The 21,818-nt window shown below is 37.8% G+C and overlaps 1 protein-coding gene across 1 annotated transcript in view; it reads left to right on the forward strand.

The window, feature by feature from the left end:
• The window catches only part of LOC134657274 (unconventional myosin-XVIIIa), a 300,971-nt gene that overhangs the window by 251,303 nt on the left and 27,850 nt on the right, over positions 1-21,818 (forward strand). Inside the window, exons 22-23 of the mRNA XM_063512854.1 lie at positions 374-646; positions 18,574-18,663. Of these exons, the coding sequence (XP_063368924.1) occupies positions 374-646; positions 18,574-18,663 (363 nt within the window). The remainder of the gene's footprint in view (positions 1-373; positions 647-18,573; positions 18,664-21,818) is intronic.

Below are 21,818 nucleotides of genomic sequence, written 5' to 3' on the forward strand. Positions count from 1 at the left end.
GTGTACAATCAGCCTTAAATTGACCATTTCGAGTGCTGATCATTGGTTTTGTTATATAAATGGGAAATTGACTTTCTTTTTACGCGTTCTGCGTTGCAATCGCCTAATACATGGTATTACAGGAACTTATTGGCAATGGAAGCTATTTCCTGAACGATTTGCACGTTTTTAGTGCGGTTGGATCATTTATCACCGATTCGGTTTTCCTGGTTGTTTACGATGGCGGTAGGAAAAATAACGGTGGTTTATTTGGTTATGCTGTGTTGCTAAACCTTTTGTGCTTATGTGTCTTATTTTAAATACGGTGCACAACTCCTTCAAATGTACCTAGTCTTCTCAAACTCGTGACTGACGATGTGTCTTCTTGTTCCAGATTATGTTCCGCGGCGGCGTCGTCGGCGGGCTGGATGCGCGCCGCGACGCCGCGCTCGCGCGCGTGTTGGTCCGCCTGCAGGCGCGCGCGCGCGGGCTCCTCGCGCGCCGGCGCGCGCAGCGCCTGCGCACGCAGCACACGGCCGCGCGCTGCGTGCAGCGCAACGTGCGCGCGTTCCTCGCCGTGCGCGACTGGCCGTGGTGGCGGCTGCTTGTACGGGTTACCCCGCTGCTGGCTGTGCACAGGACCGAGCATCGGCTTAAGCAGGCGCAGGTTTGTACACTTGTTATTCTAGAATAATACATACTTTGTTGATAAATTTTAAAAGTGGTATTCTCAGGTGTATTATTAAGTTTAGCTGTTAGCTAGTCAGAATATGGTCAAATAGCTCGCGACCATGTTTACAAATTATGACTGATATCTACAGGTAAGTACATAAATGCCTACATGCTTAATAATAATACCAAAGTTACAAAAACACTATCCTGACGCGAGACCACCATTGAAAAGCGACGAGAAGAAACACAAGTAGATTATCAAAAAAAGTTAAAGTAGTCAAACGTGCCCGATCACTCATTACGTTAAAACAAAGACAGATCATGGAAGGACCTCACGCATAACACAAGACGTACAAAAAGGAATTTAGATTAACGACCCATTTCAAAGTTATCATTTCACATTATTAGGACGCCTACACCCTTAGTCACTAAGCTATAACGAGTCACGTACGAACGTAACGTATGTAGTCATCTATTCGTAAAGTGATAGGGCTGTGATATTTCCTGTTGTATTCTGTGTTCTTTTACTCGTTACTGGGAAAACATAGTTATCAACACTTGATACCCTTATTAATCAATTGTTATAATTATAACCTGCCAATCGAATCGAATTCGATCTTCGGACTTTATGGTTTATTTAGACCTACGTATGTCCCACTGCTGGGCACAGGTCTCACTGTAACATAATACTCATAATACAAACGGGTAGAGCTGCAATCCCTAAGCGAACTCAATGTGGATTGGCACTCAGGTTGTGATCCATACTTTACTACAGTTTTTTTGTCTTGAAATTTTTAAATAATTTAAACAAATTTTTCACAAGCATAACTTAAATAAATCAAAGACTGTCAGGTAAAATTGTGTACAAGCTCTTTCGCCGCTTCTAACCCGTGCTTTAGTACAAATACTCCACTTACAGAAGATGGATATAGAAGAAGGAGCGAAGCTCTTCCTGTCTGTCTGTGTCTGAGCGGAGTACGTATACAAATACGCGAGCTATGACGGTCTTCCCAACCAAAATTGTATATGCCGGTCATCGCCACTTTGACTTTATGCATATATTTTTGGCCATATGGCTTTGAGCTTGTCAAATACAATACTCTAGTACTATTAATAGTAGTGTCGCAATTACCAATTGTCCTCTGCGGGGTTATCGCAACAACAGCTTCCTGATTGCAAGACGCTCCGTGAAATGGGTCGGTGCCCCGTCGCGAGGGTCAGCTGATAATTTTGACGTTTACGAAATGGTGTTTATATCTATGACATGTCTATTGTTAACTGTTTGATTGTCAGGCGCTTATCATCGGCAGACATTAACAAGTCATTAGTGTACCTACCAGCAAAAATCTTAGGTATCAGGTCAATGTTAGGAAAACCATATAAATATCAGGTAGGATCGTCCACATCAGGCTCTTCAATCCCTTCTAACTCTCGCGTTTGTACTGATACTGACTCATACTTCACGAAGGAGCGAAGCTCTTTCTTTCCGACTGTATCTAAGCGAAGTACGTATACAAATACGGGAATTCTTGCCCGGTCTTCCCAACCAAAAATTGTATCTGCCGGTCTTCGGACTAACACTATATATGGCTCATAGATAGCAAGCAATGGTGTTGTAGACCAAACACACGGCCAATAATCAAGACAGACCATTCAGTAAACCATACAATAAAAAAACCAGAATTAAACTTCTTGTATACAAGTCGTAGTAAACCAAGAAGTCAATATCCACAATCCCTCTATATATACTGGCCATTAAACTATAACAGTATCTAAGCAAAGAGCATTTTCACCTCAGCAGCTCGAACAAGGGTACTTTGATTCTTAAAAACAGTGAGCAAAATGCGATTTTGCTCACTGAGTGAGACAAAATGACATTCAAGTGACCTTTATAGTCAAATGTCATTTCAACATGCGGGGTCTAATAAAACTTCGAAATACTTGGGTTCTATTATCTCTGTCCCTTTCACACTGTTAGCAAAAAGAAACAGACAAAAAAAAGTTAAAACGACATTCAACAGTATATTCACGGTTTATAATAGACCCCCGAAAAACTTCAGACCGCATCGTTCCAAACCACGTACGAGTATGAATTCTTAATAATTAATAAATAAAAATAAAGTTTAAGATTTGATAAAAACTGATAAAATACTATATTTTAGGTATTTTATTGTACAATTAAAATAACGAACTCAAAAAATACGCAGATCATCACGCAAAATTAATTATTTTACTTTTAAGAATTTCTACCATAGTTGACAAATAGTACGTATCCGCAATTCGGACCGTATCTTACAAAGATTTTTTTTACAAAAAAAAGTTTGAAGTGTCAGTTAATGTTTGTTATTTCTATATTATTTTAATGGAATTTATTATTACGTTTTGTTTTTGTGTTCCATTGCGGTAATTAAACTTAATTGTTTGTATATCTTAAGAAAACATGAGTGCAGGTATTAAGTGATGAACAAGGATTACATTTTTCAAGTTGTCTAATAGGTATGTTCTCACTGTGCTGAGGTGAAAAATGTTGTGTACTACACGAGATCAAAGTTATTTACATCTCGTGCGCTTTTGAGTCCCTTACTACGCTCAAGATTCTAAATTAGATTCACTCGCTACGCTCGTGAATCTATTATAGAATCTTTCGCTTGCACGGGACTCAAAATAAGCACTCGAAGAAATATCAAACTTTGATCACTTGTTGTACAAATAACTATTCCGTGTATAGCCGCCTGATGCACTTTTTACTGCACACCGCAGAGTGACATACTCGTAAATTATCATACGTCGGTCGCCGCACGTCGTGTTAATTTTACTGCTCTTCTGAGAACCGGGGAAGTGATGCTGCTAGTTTGAGTATCAATTTGTCAAGCTCCAGATATATTTTAAGGCATGTATTAAAACGATAGTAGACGACCGCTTCTAATTCATACACAGTTTCCATTTTCCTCCCTGGATGTTGACTTTATGGAAAATATTTGTACACATCAGTTTGATGTATATTAACCACAGCTATCTCCCGTTGATTCGTAAAAATATAGTCAATAAAATGCGGAAATGTATTCTCTACAATGTTAAAATCCAAAAAGAAGATGGGGAGTAACTGCGTTCGTATGTAGAAGCGGTTATATGACGTCGCCCCCTTTCCTCTTGAGGAGGCACTGTCCGGGTTGGGGACAAGAAATAATCTACAATGCATGTAGGGTATAAAACTTTCTAGCTCCCGAAACGTAAAAACATTTAAAAAAGGCAGTCACAATTAACTATTTCCCTGAAATTTAATCGTGCACAGCGTGATGTACCGTGTTTTTTTTTTTGTTTTACCGTCATTCCTGCCTCGGAAAAAACAACATTTCCCAAGTGGAACAAAATGTACACCGACCATCTTTTACTTTTTCTCGATTCCCGTGGTGTCTGGACCATTGGTCACGCCTTCTGCGTTCAGATTCGTTCCGAGCCCATCCCGCGTTAACTCCGTTTCGTCTTCCGGGTGGCCATCATATACTACGCTTTGATATTAGTTTCAAATTACTCTTTAATTCATGGTTTAATTTTGATATGCTTTCAACTCTGGATGCATTTAATTGAATTTTTGAATTATGGACTCTTTGATGTTGGGTTTGGAAGTCCCTTCTTATGTTTCTTTACCATATTTAGCACTTTATATATCTATAAAGCGTGTAAATGGAATGATTCGATTAGTAGTGAAGGCCTACTAAGTGCTGTATTAGCATTTAATGACCTCATATTCGGACACTGCTTTTGTACCATTAAATTGCGACAAGCTAGAGTAGTATGTGACCACCCTCTTATCATTTCACCTGACTTCGATTTTGATTTAATACGTAGGTACTGACCACATAAATCATTAATAAATACTAGTTGAGATATGTTATATGCAATCCAAATATAGCAATCCAATGAAGATGTTGATAACTTTTATTGCACAATTATGCAAATTAGGAACCACCGGAAATATCTCAACCTCATAACAAGCAGTAAACAAGTAATCAAATACGAGAAAGTGTCTCCTGACAAAGTGTCGTAAATGTGATTTTTACAGAAGTCTCAATTTGACATGACTGTCGTGTAATAAATCAATATATAATCATGACCGTAATTAGCTGAATTAATTATCGTATAATCGCAATTAATTTGAAATCGTGATGTGTTAACACTTTAATCGAGTGCTTAAAAATATCAACGTGTGTATTTTCAATCCTACGAGTATTATACATTCACGATAATCGTTAGCAACAGGAGAACATATCTCTTGACAATTAAAGTATAAATATTACCTAAATATTGTATGGCCCATAATTTTTTTTAATTTTAAGTTCCTTATGTTTGATATGAATTCCAGTTTTGTCTATGGCAGGTACTAGCGGACATGGACACAAAATTTGAATATAAAAGTATGAAATTTAGGAAGTTACCACGCTTAAGAACCGGGCCTCATTTGAAAAAAAGAAAGAAAATACAGTGGTGCAGGTACCTTGTATATCCTATAATACCCCGCAACGGAGCTAACAAAACCGTAGCATATGACAGTTTTGTGTCAGGGTTGGCGATTATGATGAACCATTTTGCTTTAACTTTATTGAATGTAAGATTAGTAAAATTGATCGAGAAGTTTGTTGACCCTCTTCCGATATAACCCGGTTTAATTTACTGTCAAATAAAATAAATTAACAGGTCAATGTCAATATTAGATGCGTTTCAATGTACGCGTTATCTTTCAAATATTAACATGGAATTATCATTGCTTGAAAATATTGGTGTGTTTGAAAACAAAGAAAATATATTTTTTGTACTTTAGTTTATACGTAGTAGTGATAACCCTGACGTACAACTGCTACAGATTTGCTAGCTCGGTTGCGAGGTATGCCTATAAGTAAAGAACCTTTTAAACAAGATACGCAGCAATTTACTGTTTTTCTATAATGTTCCCAGTTCCATATTTAGATTACTAATTGGTGACCGTGTCGTTCCGTAAAATTTATGGTTATTAGTTATTACACCAGCATACCAAAATTCAAGTAACCATTACTAGTTGAGCAATGCTATAATTTACCGAGAGTGGCCTCGGAAACTAATGGCGAATATAATAAAGATAAAGTCATGGTATTTAAATATCGAATTGAAATTAAAACCCCGAATATTTGTAAAATAGTCTTGATACGCAAGTCTACCTAGTTGTTATTAGGCTCATTATTATTGAATATCATATAGACTTACTTTTAGAAAGTTATAATTAGAAATCCCTTGTCTATAGTGGTTAAAACATTTATTTGTCCAATGAATTTAAATTAGTTAATTACAGCATTATCTATCTTATCTTTAGATAATTTAGTTATCCTTACTATCTTCATCTAATGCATGCGTTAGATAGTCTTACATTAACTATTCATAAGATAACTTTACTCTTACACCGACATTGATAACCTACAGCCATAGTTTATTTGAGACGTCACTTCACTTAGTTCCCACCGATTCGTGCTTAAGAGTAGGTGGTCCACATTAAAAACTTATTGTAAAAATAACACATGTGAATGAAAGTGATTTTGAAACAAAAAGGACACCTCCTGCGTTGAATGATCTATAACCCTCCGCCCTGTAATCAACTTTTTGTACGCATGCGTGACGCAACAAGCACTTAACCATTACCATATTGAGATATTTACAAATTTTGTTTATCTTCTTTTTGTGGGCGTTTATTTTTCATTCATATGCATCTCATTCTTAAGCACATTATCCTATCGGGCTTATAGTAGTGACTTCGATACCAATTGAGCCATCAAAACCGTCCTTTTACAAAAGCCGCATATCGAGTACCAGATTATTTCCTATCTCACAAGCCATCGTTATTGTTTTGCCGATGATCGTCGGTGAGTTCCGCATGATTGCGCGCGCGCCGCGCCTTCTATGCGGACCAATTATGGTCAACCACTGTCCATGTTGCCAGTGCAACAAACCAATATTAAATGTCCTAGAGATTCTTAAGAACTACTTGAAACTAGAAAGCATCTTTATAATGGTTTGCCTCAAGTCTGAGATTTACTTGTGCTTTGTAGTCAGAATGACGCCGCTGCATCCCGAGTGCGGCCATTGAACAAGTTGTAGTTGCTAGTAGAGCAACTTACTCGTAGGCACTTCCTCTAATCTAAACGTGCTTGATTGCTTGGGTGGTCTATGTGTCGCTTATAAACATGTCTAGCTCGTTCCAATTAAGATATGAGCTAGTTATAATTATTGCTAAAGTACATAGTATTCCATTCATAGGCTATTAAGATTAGCTTAGCCATTAGCTGCATTTTGCATAGGCAATACGAGTGTACTGTCACTAAACGGTCTTTCTGGTAGTTAAAGTGTCTGTGACGTTTGTATTCGTGCAGACGGAGCTATAAAATCCAATCAATACACCATACCACTGCATAATACATTGTTGGATTCGCTTCGCTAATAGTTACGTGTAAAAATGTTAATTCAGCGATTAACTTGGTTTATCCGGACAATGCTCTTGGATCTATCGGGGGCATATTCAACTCGTCAGAATTATAGGCCATGATATATATGGCCACTATCATCTTAAGCGTATAAGGACATTTAAGATAATAATAACTTTTTTGAATTGAACTTCCCTATTGGTAGCAATTACTGAAATGTTTTCGTATATCGCCTTATTACAAGTCCCGTAAGCCCCTTGAGTAATCGACAAGGAAAACTAACCACATTGATACTTAATTATGTTTTCATAATAACATGTGATGAATTATACGGTACAGTATCTGCAGACTATTCTCCCGGCGCGGCGATAGCAACTAGATTAAGCCCGCGCTCCGCGGACCATGTTCAATCAATTTAATCTTGATCACTCCCGGTATTGGACACTTCCTTTAACGAACCGGCCCTGTTGTGAAATTATGACCCGGGTTTTATGGCCCGGCTAACTGCTAACTGCTACATTTGTAGGCGCCGATTAGATTTGCGAAATTGGCAGTTCTGCCTTCCAGCTCGCGGCGGTATCATGTTGATGGATTAAACGGTTACTTCATATTTTATGGTTGTGTTGGCGCGATAACATTTTATAGCGATAGGGGCACGTGAAAGTTCTAGGTTTAGACAGGTCTCTTATTTTGCGGTGTGTAACTGCTTTCCAATATGTAATTATATCTTATGGACCAAGTATGCGTGGACCTAGATGCGTTATCCATATTAGTTTTGGATAGAGAAAAATTGTCAAAGAAAACACATCACCTGTATTATAAACACTGAATACATTTATGAAATCCATAAATTTCAAACGTTTTGTATCATTTTCTCATTCACATTACCATTTACTTTGATCGTTAGCCTTATTCTTAATACAAATTTTCAATTCTTCGCTGCTAAACCACACTATCAAACAGCCCATCTTGTTTCGGAGAACTTCACGTAGGCAATATAATTTGAATGAGATTGCAATACAAATTTTCCGGTCATTTTAATCGGGATCGAGCCGAGTAACTGTTGTTGCAGCAAAAACAGCAGCGGATGCTATAATGCCTACTATATGCTAGTGGGTGTATAGCGGATCACATAGTTCTCACGGACGACCCAGTCCTGGCCATGTATTCCAATTCTTTCCTAAGCACGGGCTAATCAGACACTGTGACCTTATGTTCCATAACAACTACTCTTGGTCGAAGGACACGCTTATACTGGTAACATTCGGAACACTAATTCGCCAGACTAATTTAGTGCTTTTGTCTTTAAACTTCTTATGTTATACACACAGACAAGACATTCTCTAGACTGAGCATAGTAAAGCTTCCCCCTCTGCCACTATATACGGTAGTTTTACTCCATCTTCAAGTCAAAGTGTCAGAATTCGCTCACCTCGTCCCCCCGCACCCTCGAATTTTTGGCAGCATCGGTTTCATGAAATAATTGCTCTAAACTGAAGAAGAAGAAGAGAGTATCTTAGAGTCACTCGATCCGTAACTGATCCAGGATTTTAAATTGTGATTTTCCATTGCTGTATTGCTCTTACTGCTTGATTAATATAATTATTATAAATGATTGCTACTAATTTGAATTGAACCTAATATGACTTACATGACCTCTTATCCTCGTATTTATTATTTTAGCGCTTTCCCAGCTGCATCCCAAATGATATGTTCGTCTAAATGATTTGTTGGCCTACTTATATCCAAGAATTTTAGACGTTGGTAATTTCTGATCTGGTATTATCTTCTTTATCTTACTACCAACCAAAAGTCCATTAAAAAAAGTCATAATTTAATGGTAATTTGTTAACTAAGTTCAATGTGGCTAATTCCGTCATAGGGCCAATTCCGTCTACGAGTGTACATTTCTTTGATTTTCAATCGCAGGATAAAATAAAACCCATCTGCGTTGGATTGCTGAAACTGTAATTATAGGAACGTACGGAATTCGACGAAATTAGCCACATTGACCTTAATTGAATTTGTTATCGATGAAAGGTAATTTGTTATATTTTATATATATTTTAATATTTTAATAACGGCGGAGAACGGACATCATGGCCTGAGTTGTAGGCGGTGCGCTGGTCGTTTTCCGAGGCACCACTCTATCAATGAAATTGTGCGGCGGGCCATGGTTTCTGCGAACTTGCCCTGTGTTTTGGAGCCGCCGGGCCTCAGCCGCACGGATGGGAAGAGGCCGGACGGCCTGACGTTGGTTCCGTGGCGGAGAGGGCGCTGCCTCTTGTGGGATGCCACTTGCGTAAGCACCTTCGCTGCATCTCATTTGGGGCAGACCGTGCGTCGTGCTGGTGCAGCGGCGGAGACTGCTGCTAAGCAAAAACACGCTAAATACTCCGCACTGGCATCGGCGTACGATTTTGTGCCGGTGGCTGTAGAGACCACGGGGCCGTGGGGTAGGGAAGCCCGCCAATTATTTAGGGATTTAGGCCGGCGTTTGCGGGAGAGGGGTGGTGATCCTCGTTCTGGGTCGTACTTGGTCCAACAGGTCTCCATAGCAGTTCAGCGGGGGAATGCTGCAGGCATTATGGGGACCTTTGAGCCAGGTACGATGCAGGGGGGGTTATTTTAGGTTAAGTGTAGAATTAATATTTTTTTAAGGTGTGTGTTTTTGTAATTAACTTTAATTGATTAATTTAATCATATTTTATGATGTATTTTGTAAATAAAAAATTATTAATTAAAGTAAAAAAAAATCTACTTTTAATAATAATATTGGTAATATATTTTATATACCTAATGGTAATTTGTTATCGATGAAAGGTTTTCACTCGATTACGACAGATAAGAATTCGCGTAGATTGCCTTGTATTTTTATTTAAGTATAGCCAATAACATACGGAAAAGAAAAAGTTTATTCGAGCTCTACTGCACATACTGCCAATTAAAAAGGGTATACTCGTAACTACAGAAAAACCGTAATAACTATTTTCTTTAAACGGATGGTAGAAATGTACAGTAGTCTGCCATGATGGCAAATAAAGTTAGTTATGATGGTAATTTATTCGACGGGTAAATAGAGCATGTCGTGTGATTGTCGTGGGTTCGATTCCATGATTGTAGCACATTGTACTACTGGTTTCACTGGATTACCATCATTTGAACTAGTATTTTAACACGTATCAAATCCATATCAAATACCCAGCTAATATCCTGACAACCTAAAAATCCAGTCACAGATGTCACCCTAAAAATCCTGATGAGTCACTGTTTTGATTCTATTATGATTTAGAAATTGCTTGCTATCGATAATACTTTAGCCTATATTTAGTTAATCACTATTACCATCTATTACCTAGTACTGGTTAGTTTTTGCCCCCGAAAAATCGGGCTATGCTATGCAGTCGTTAGGTTACGTTAGTGTGTGTGGCCTAAATAACATGAACCATAAGTCTACAGTCATAAAACAAATATTTCTACTGATAAAATGAACGCATATTTAAAGAAATAATCATTCTGAGATTCTTTGCGTAGTCGCTGCAAAATGCAAATGTGGTATCATTGCGTACGTCGCCCTAATGTGCTGTGACTAAATAAATACCACAAAATCAAGATAAAAAGTATGTTTTGTGAATGGGTTGTTTTACACATACCTACACTGTTTTATTGTTATATGATTCTTATTGCAATCATTGTTGTATTCAGTGAGCAAATTATGAAGTCAAGAAACAACATAAATACTACTCTTAGAGAAAACTCGTAATGTTACAAATTGATCAACGATCGGCTAATTTTCACCGCATACAAAACCGGCGAATTCCTAGTAATTAAAGGCGTATTCTGATTGTAATAACCCGTTATGAATTTGATCTACATTTGTTATGGCTATCTGTCTGCCATCTCTTCAACTAGAAACGTCGCTTTTGACACTGGCAGTTCATATCCATTATAAATCCAGATCAAATTCAAAACCTGTTATTAGGTTAAATAACAATCAGAATACGCCTTTTAGTTGCATGCAGCATCGTAACATGGTCTGCGGTGAGCCGCCGGTTATGCGATAGTCGATAAGCCGATCTTCCGGCACACCTGCCAGGGCTATCTCTTTCCATGGCTTTTGTGGCCAATTTCATTGCTTGTTTCACAATTGGTTGGCAATTTCGTTGCAATAATGCGCCTGTTTTCAATTCAAATTCAACAGCAACTCAATAGACAGTTTTGTATGTATCGATCTTTAGTGGCATAGCTAGGCGTGGGCGAATGGGGCCCTCGCACTTAGGGGGGCCTCGCAAAGCCAACCTTTTCAATTCTTGGGAATACACATTGAAAAGGGGCTCACAGATGGGGTTTCGCCCACGGCTAGATTATTCACGATTGATGAATAATCGCTAAATAATTACAGCGTCCGATAATCCGATACGATAATTTCTAACATTGTAGGCATTTTTTGTATAGCCTATGCCGATTTTTTTTTATAATGGATTTTCTATTTTGCACAACAATATTAAAATAACACTGTTGGCCGTTTTAGAGAAATAGCCGGTTATTGCAGTTCGTTCCTTTCTGGTGAAAAAACGTTTCACGTACACGTGATAAATTTATCCAGGAAAAACAAAATACTCATGTTTTCTTTTCATTTACCGTTACTCCTGAAGAATGGTACGCAGTTAGCCCTGAGAACTATAGATACATTATGTATGAAATGGTGTAATTTAAAAGGCTAATACAGAGATGTTGCACTTATTAAACGTTTGTATTGTTTGCTAGATGTGATTGTTTTCTGTTTACTCACTTGCTGGTTTCTACAACATGATGAACACTGTAATTAGATTTTTTTATATGAAGATTATTATTTCTAAGTTTACAGCAACTTAATATTTATACATACAATACCTCTACAGGCTCTACCAAAACATTACCAAGATAATCATACTCATAATTCTCATAACTATTAATTGATATAGCGTTATTTTTTTTTAGAAAAGTTACCACTGATCCTTCCTTACCTTAGCATTGGTAAAGTTATTTATGTTCTGTAACACCAAAATATTAATCATAAAGCCCCATTCAGACCGTTCAAGAACTTGCATGCAATATTCGATACATTGCTAACTACAGAGTAACCATAATTAATTCAGTCGATCGACCAAATATCGCAATGTAACGAAAATCGCATGTAAGTTCTTGAACCGACCGACTAAGCGCCGCTTGCACCATCCCACTAACCCGGGGTTAAGCGCTTAAACCTGGAGTTACCAATGGTTACCAGTACAATTTGACACTGGGTTAACGGTTTAACGGGTTAACCCCGGGTTAGTGGAATGGTGGAAGTGGACCCTAAATAGGGCCTTTGACGTGGTAATGTTCCTAATAAGGCACTGAGTCTGGGCATTTAAAGCGCGACTTGCACTTTAAAGCGCGACTTAAGTCTAACCGTTACATTCCTGACAAAATGTATGGGATTTGACATTGACCGTCAGCTTTGTAACAACTGCTAACCGGCCGTTAAAGGTGCACAGTTATGTGAAAATGCCCGTCTACAGCCCCTGACGAATTTGATTAGGTACTTAATATACTACCAGTTGCCAGCCCTGTGGGTTCAATCTTAGAGATTAAAGACCACTTTCTTTGCTATACTAGTTTTTAGCCCCGCGGCGATATAGACCGGCTCCCTTTACAGAGATATTATCGATATCAGATTAAACTTAAATTGTATATGTATTTTGCTTCGTTTTAATAACCACACGTTAGTAGTTTATAGTCGAACAGCACAGGCTTTGCTAGCTTAGCTTTAAAAATACATTATACCTACACATTTATCACAAAAATGTATTAAAACCTGTATTATGTGCCCACTCTACTATTACTACTACTAAACTATGAGTATTGTGAAAAGGTGCGAAGTAACCAAAAAGTGTCAAATTTTGCTGTTAAAATATATTATCTGTTATCGAAAGTTGAAGTCACGATGCAGTGGTAAAATTACAGATATCATAACCTAACATGGTAGGCAACGTAAAGAGGGATTTTGCAAACAACAATGTCATATTGAACCCCTGACTCTTTACCCGAATCAAAATTAAAATATGGAAGACAAGTAATATTAGCTTAGGTTTGCCGAGGTTTTTGACGTGTACATGAAGTGTAGGTTGTCAAATCCAAAGACTATTCGTGACCTAGTAGCAGGCATTCCTATCGCGAGAGCCGATAGTCACATAGTCGTAAGAGATTACCGGCTCTGACTGCATACGTAGTAACGCATTCTTCCACGCATTCTGGCGTTGCGAAACGTTGCGGATGTTCAAAACATGACGTGAGCGCATCAATTAGGTCAAAAATTACGCCGTGCATTCATTTTTAGGGTTCCGTACCTCAAAAGGAAAAAACGGAACCCTTATAGGATCACTGTCAATTTCCTTTATAAAATGTGTATTTTTCCGTCATCCGTTATCAGTAGAGTCTCATTTATTTGTTTTATTTTTTTGTTCCTTAATATTTGGCCCTATTGTAATGTTTGGCAACGCATACTGTACTAAAAACGTTTCATTACTTTTAGGATTAATGATATTGGCTAAGTGACAAACGTCGATCACCTACCAATGAAGCCAATGACCTCTTGGCTAGAAAATAGTGGGTAAATCTCTTAACCGGTTATTCGCTGTGAAAAAAATGTTATTAACGTCTAAGCTAATATTGAAATGGGAATCGTGATTAAAGTTGGACTACTTATTGGAACGAATTGAAGTACCCAAGTGATTATTATTATTTTACTATTAGAGTGCCAACCCTACTGCAGCTTTGATACTCGTATGTTTTTGATCATGGTATGTTACCATCTACACTTCCCTAGACCACATGGCCAAAGAAAGTGGCGGGGAAAGAAGAACTATTTTATTACCTATTACTTATATATAATAGTGTGGACCGTTTTTATAAAATCGGGTAAAGCGTAATGCTATCCTTCCTATTTAATGAGCATCGTTACAACAATTTATAGTATTGTCAATGTTTAGTTTGTTCTCAGCATTGTTCGGGCAAGTCATTTAAGACAAAAAATCGCAAGCTCCACTACTTCAGCTGTCGTTTCGTTAAATACAAACTGGCTAAATGTATGCCAAAAATGGATTGACAAGACCAGTTGACAGGTGCATGCTGCTTGATGTATTTTAGACACATCGGAATTCATCATCATCATCATCAGCCTACTCTCGTCCACTGCTGGACATAGGCCTCTCCTATTGCACGCCATTGAGCACGATTTGCCGCAACTCTGATACAGCTCTCATCAGCATCGGAATTGCAAGTCCTTAAATATAATTTTGGGGCAAGAAAATTGTTAGGTACTCGTACTTATCTTAATACGGGAGTTATGGTTCGATTAAATAAGGACGGAAAAAGCAACCTTTTCAACGGGTACCTACCATAAAACCACTTAATTAAAGTCCAGTACTACAACTATGGTCCACAAGTTTAATTCGTAATTAAGCATCAGTACCAATCTTCTTTTTGGTTTTGTCTGAATCTTTTCTAGTTTTAGACTCATGGTAGAAATTTGAATTTATTTTAGACCGTGGTTTTACGCTAATATTTTTTTGACATTTGACTTGCTACTTGAGTAAACTATACTTGAAATTAATGTAAAGTTTGTATAAACATAGTGAATAGGCAGAGTATATTTACCTACACTTGGTAGAACAAAGTCATGAAGTGGAAACTTCCTTGCGATAACATTTTTTTCCGGGACTTCTCGGATTTAAAAACCAGTAAAATAAAATCTCATAATGTATCCCCAATGTACGTAAAATTAAATGGTAACCACAACACTACAAGTTTGTACTAGTTTACGAGTGATAATATAACATTATTGTATTTATATTATTTCAAACTTGTCCGTCTCTTTTACGCGAATACCAGCTGTGTTTAAGTGAAAGAGATAGAAATAACAGTATTACTATCTACTATGTTAATTGTAATTTCCATTGTTATCGTCTAAAAGACAAAGCAGATGTCGTTATCACTTATCGCTGTTACCTGCAACCCTTTTTATGCATTAAATAGAAAGTTGACATCAGTTTCTTACTATCCCTTGTCGAGTACGTACGGAAGTGTAGATACTGTGTTTTTTGGATATTTGACATTTGCTTGTTTACTGGAATTTCGCCTGCTATACTTGATTACACACGGCCTGAACTCGGACACCGATTTTGCTTTGATTGGGTTTGGCGATTACTGGATACTGAAAACACCACGGATACTGCAAAACTACCAAGTTTGAAGGTAAGATAATGTATTTATTATTTAACATTTTTATCCTTTTCATTGTGTGCTAGATAATGTTGACACAACTCCCTACCCGTACGCCTCTGACCACGGACGTAATGTGACATCCGAAACCTTGGGCCAAATATTAAATATGAGTGTTACGCGATTAAGTCCCGTTTTTATTTAATAATAGGTATGTGTGAAAATGGTGTTAGTTTAAATCAATATAATAATTTTGTATTTGTAGATTTAGTTGCAATGTTATTTATATTTAGACCTAATAAAATAATAATAACTTTGTACATAAAGAAAGTTTATTAAAAATAAATATAAAATAATCCGTTTATATATTGGTTGTTTTATTTTATGCCTATTTATTGTATTGAAGCAGTTTGCATTGTTTTTTGTACTATTCAGAACAATATTAATTATTCGGTAAGTTCCCGGGACTTTAGTCCCGCAAAAAAATTTTGTCGTAAGGAAGTCTCCTCTTTTTTTATCTATGTTCTACCAAGTGTAGGTAAATATACTCTGCCTATTCCGATCACTGCAGATGATCATCAGGTAGTGTAACCACAAGTATTATGTGACAAAGTATCAACACAATAGATGCTTTACTTTGCTAGCATAGGGGTGTTTACAGACAGCTACGAGTACGTTACCAGATCTCATATTATATAACGGACCGCAAACCGCTCTATTGCATGTTTAAACACAATATAAACTCATTTTGTATTATTTTGTGTATATTTTATCCCCGAGAGTACATTACGTGCACGTTCCATAGTTTCAGGTGTAATTCCAATCGTTATCAAAGCACAGGGGATGGGAACGCACGAAGGAACCAGTATTAAATTAGAACTCTCCGATAACGCATTGTTACTACGAATCTCAAACTCACGTTATACTCGTCATTCGAGATTTCTCACATGTTTGTGCAACAAAATTGGAATATTGCCATAATGCGCACGCGACGTAGCGCTCCGCCGGACATCTCGAACGGCTCGATTTCTGCTTTCAAGTCTACAGTGGCTCCGGCGTTTCCAAGGAATCTGATTTAATGCGAGATTCGATAATTGAATTGCAGAAAAACGGTTTAACGCGCAAAGCGTGTGATGCGTGCAGATATAGGTTGTTGTTTTGTCGATGTCGATCATCGATGTTTCTTGTCTTGTGTATGTGACAGGGTACTCTTAGGCAAAGAGCTTTCATAAGACATGGATACGTTAATAAGTGGTGTATACGATGGTGATATTGAAACACCTGAATTAACTACATAACAGACAATCAAGTTGAACGCCTATATTTATACTTACGCGAGGGAAGTCACAAATAAAGTCGCTCATTTTAAAGAAGTTTTCTTGAATAATTATTTACGTCCAGATATTTTTAAAATTGATTGCAGCTGCGGTAGCCCTCAAGTTCCACTTGTCCTCTCTGATGTTAAACCATTCACACGTCCGTGGTGTTCAATAATCGTAGTCCAAACCGCAGTTGAGCTCTAAACGTAGAACAGAAAAAATCGTTCTCGAAAAAAATTCAAAAGATTACGAAACATTCGTTTAGAGTCCTTAATTATCATACACAGGCTTAGGTTAAATATTTGTTGATACGAGTAAATGCATTTCTTAATAATGACGACATAATTTCATATTTTACATTGTAACTTCTCATGTGCGAGGTAAAGTTCATATGAAGCTAATCGAATTATATCATAGCGTGATTGGCATCGCGGGTCGCGGGTCAAGCTCTTGAGCTTGCGTGGGAATTGAAAGTGCTTATGCTTAGTCGCGTTCGTCAGACGTCAGGATAGTTGTGGTTGCAATTAACGCTTGCATTCAGTACAAATGTACTCCACTGCGCATCTAACAATGCCAACGCAACCAAGATACGTTTCAGGCTCAGCTCAACCAGTATTTCTTTCAACTTACTATATATTTAATAATAATAATCGCAGCACAAAAGTGCTGCACTGCAATAGTCTTTGCACCTGGCGGAGACCATCTCCGGATGTATCATATTGTGCGCTCGGGGATGGTATCCGCCACGTGTATCCCTTTGCTTTTAGATTAAATTGTCTTAAAGGGCCTCTGCGCTGTTGGCTTCGGCCCCACGCACGCCTCCCAAAGGTCCGGGACCCCATGGTCCCGAGATATGGCAAAGACATACAAATAATAATAAAATACTTTATTGCACACTACAAAATAAAAGTTACAGAGAATACATTGGAGTTTAACGCAGTAGGTAACAACAGGCGGACTTGTCGCTAAACAGCGATCTCTTCCAGACAACCTTCAGATAGCGAAACGGCGAACATAGTTAAGTGTACGGGCGGTGCTAAAATAAATAAAATTAGCAGGAAGTGAAAGCAATTTAGACAAATATAATAAAATACATAAACTACAACTATAAAATAAATCATACACTACACAAATTACTACATACATTTATATATAAATAATACATATACTTACATGTCAAGGTAACCATAATAACCGTGAGTTTCAAGGAGCGCACGAAAGGATTAGGACTTAGATAAATAATGTTCCTTTAAACGAATTTTAAAAATAGAGAGGGATTTAGTACGTCTAATATCAGTGGGCAGAGCATTCCACAACCGAATATATTTATTTGAGTTGCTATTTTAAGAAGCTTTGCTTTCGTCTGTACCGGTGTCTGAAATGAAATACTGCAAGTATTTGACCTCCCGATCTAATATTTAATGCAATTTTATGTCACAATAAAACAAGGATTGATTCTTCATGAACAATGATGCTTGATGATTAAGACCGAACTTAGCAAGAAAATTAAACAACGTAACTATACCTATGGTCTGTTAGCCTGTCCGATTTCTAAGATCAAGTTCGTCAGATTTACTATGCTAAGCATAAGAGCAGTAACTCATTTTGAAATGTCATTCAATTGTATACCTTGTACTTGTACGATATACACCAATCAAGGATCAAGTGCGCCATACTTCGCAGTATGGCGGACTTCATCTTAGAAAAGCGGACAGACGATACATTAAAGGGGTCCACTGATTACCAGTCCGCCGGACGATATCGGTCTGTCAGTTAAAAGGTGACAGTTGGTAATCAGTAGGCCCCTTAATGTCAAAATCTTGACAGATAATTATGTAAATGATTTTACTTTTAAGCCAAGTACATGTATTAAAAGCAAAACATTCCTAACGTATACGTTTCTTTGATTTCAGGAGGAGTTAGAGACCCTGCGAACTAAACTGGACAAGGTGGATACCGAACGCACCCACTTCAAGAATGAAAACGAAAGGCTCGAAACAAAGGTGAGTCATTTACTTTCATTTCAGTCGAATGTTATTATTTTTACGTCACCCCGTCCTCCACGCTACGCGAGGAGAAAATCTCACTTCCTGGCCAAGGCAAGACGTAAAACTTTAGACAAACCACGGGCGGTAATTCGTAAAGCCCCAGATCGCATATTTGAAACACCTGCGATCTGGAGCATTCACGAATTCACCTCCCTAGGTATGTAATGTACTATATCATATCCTCTAAGTCAAACAAAGAACTAAGTAATTTGTTCGTCGTTCCGTCTTGTTTGAAGCACGGGCCTTCTGCTACGGTATACGGTTTGAGATCGCTAGTTAAGAATTTTTCTGACTGAAAGTTACTAAACATTTCGGAAAGTTCTCGGATATTTCATATCTCACAGGAAACAAAGGAAACTTTCATTTCGGAAATGGAAAATTTCGATTTCCATACAAAAATAGAGACAGGTTTACCATTTGCAAATTTCGCAGTTTTGGAAAATTTCCGGTGGCACATTAGTAGTGGTCTTTCGGTAGCTTGCGTCAGAATCGCAAGCTACCGAAAGACCAACCAATGATCTAGTTACGATCGTTGGGAAGGGAAGCGATAGTTGAGACCAGCGCATGCTGATAATATATAACGTCGAGCTAGACATTAGAAAAATACACTAAAAATCCGCACCAAGTAAAGGCCATAATTATGTGCAAATCAATTCTCCCCAACACAACATGAAATAAACTTCAATTCAAGAATTACGAATCCATTTTAAAGTAAAACCTTAATTACGTTCCAACTACGCCTAAACCGAGTCCTGAATCCTGTTTTATTAAAACAGGGTTCTAGTAAAATGTGTTCAATTTATCATTATGTTTTTACGTCGTCCAGCTGGTCTTAGCTCGAAACCGGGTGCTTTAATTGCGGCGCCCAGGGCCGCTCACACGCTGCAAAAAGACAAAGGGAGGCTGGCCTAACCGGACCAGGGATGGAGATCAATAAAGAACAATATGCATCCCGACTGGTGGCTTTGTGAGCTACATCGTGAACCCCCGTGGCGCCACCATTTTGAAAAAATATCCAAGAACTGAATCAACAATTTTTTTTATCGAACTTGATCACAAAATTGCGGTGCGTAAGTATTGTTTTGGTGGCGTCGTTTACATAGTTTTATTGACTAGGTAACATACATAAAACACCAAAAAGAAATTAACATTTATTTCAAAACAATTTTCTAGAAATACTTAGCACTCTGGTTTCATCAGTAAGTACACATATTGACGTACATTATATGTTATTGGCAGTAACATCTAGGCAATATCTGTCATCGCAAAAAAACCCGCTAGAATTAAATACATAAATCGGTGTTTTCTCTCACAGTCGCTCTACCTGTCAACGGCTCGCGGGCTGCGTAAAAAATGTCATTCATGCTCCATAGAACGGTTCTGTCACAAGGTTTTTGCGCCATGACGAATGTTTACGAGGTTCCCTATTAAGCTCTGTCGACATCAGTGTTTTCATCTTTATATTGTTTATTAATTTTTAATTGGTCTTGCCGGTCTTGCGGCAACTATTACCATAGCAACTTTTGCAACTTTATGGTATTATGCGTTGAAAAAGGTTTTAGTTCTGTTGTTTTGGAACTATAATATATGGTTCTTTAATGAAATTATGTTAAAGGGACTGAGAGGCGTATGTGGCACTTACACCCCTGAAGTTACAGGCTTCCATAGGCTACGGTACCGCTTACCATCAGCAGGGTAGAGAGCGTGTTTGCCACTAATGTGATATTCGAAAAGGAAACCAAGTTAATCGCCGCTTAGATACCTTTTGGTGTTGTTTGATTATAATTCCAATTAACTACACTTTAGTCTTGGTCGATAAATACGACTGCTGTTGAAAGACATTGTCTTTCAACAGCTGTTGTTATTGATTAATTTAATCATTGTTGCACAAAATAAATAAGCGTGAATAATGACTTCCGGTTTTTTTTTTCAACCATAAAACCAGAAAGACGCCGCTATGGTACCATGTGACAGATTTTTCAATTACGTACCTATGCCTAATTACCTACATAGTATTCTTAATGATATACCTATTTAATGTAAGAAACACAATATGATTGAGATCTTAAGACTCGTATCGTACCTTTCCATTTTCATTACGCTGGCCGTTCCATCACGTACACAATCGAAAGTGCCATCAAAATCACAATACATTCAATGATCTCAATAGCTTATCGCCTAGATTCCGAGATTGGTCTATCACAATGAAACAAAGGGTACTAAGTATCACAAGCCTGATATTCATTCATGAGGAACGGACCGCCTACATCATCTAGTGTTGGTTCAGACTGTATCGAGTCCTTTGAGTCTGCTTTAAAGACTCGACTGTGTTTTCCTGACTCGTATCATTTTAGTCGACATCGACACTCGAGTTTTTTTTTCAATTTGCTAGAGAGCCGAATTTTTTGTAGAGACTCGAGTTCTTTTCAGAGAACTCCCTTTAAAAAAATACATTCATTGTCTTCATCATAAATAGCGATCTATTTAAATTAGACCATCGGGTCTTCACACCATGCTGCTACTAGTATTTTTATAAAACCTACAGTTAGTTAGTGCTTCTGGGCATTTTCCGCAAATCGACAACCATTGTGCCTATTTTGCGTGAAACGAGGTAGCGCTACACTAACCACCCCAGCTCTTCTATGAAGCCTAGCAATGTTTTCAGGTTGCTGACAGCCTCTTTTAGTGTGCTCGGAGTCCCTAGGTATTTGCTCCTGTATGCTTCTACCTGTTTGCAGTCTAGGAGTATGTGTACCTACAAACTGCAGTCTTTATTCAAAGCCTCGAGTCCTTTTGAATTACGCTTAAAAAGACTCAATAAAGGATTAGACTCCGGACTTAAAAGACTGGGAAGTTTTTTAGCGCGGAGTCTCGTAAAAACGATTCGAGTTATTCAAATGTAGACTCAAAAGACTCTAGTTCCTACCAATAACCAACACTAACATGCTCCATAGTTGCTGTCCTTGAGATGTTGCGTTTTGCTCTCCTGTCAGTGGTTTTGTAGCTACTACCTAGGACAGTTCCTTTTACGTTTCGTGTTTAAACAGTGATAATGTGAGTTTTAATCACACTTTATGAAATGCACGTAAGTGACATTGAGTTATTACTTC

This window comes from Cydia amplana, chromosome 19 (genome assembly GCF_948474715.1).
Source record: "Cydia amplana chromosome 19, ilCydAmpl1.1, whole genome shotgun sequence".
In the NCBI taxonomy this organism is placed as follows: domain Eukaryota; kingdom Metazoa; phylum Arthropoda; class Insecta; order Lepidoptera; family Tortricidae; genus Cydia; species Cydia amplana.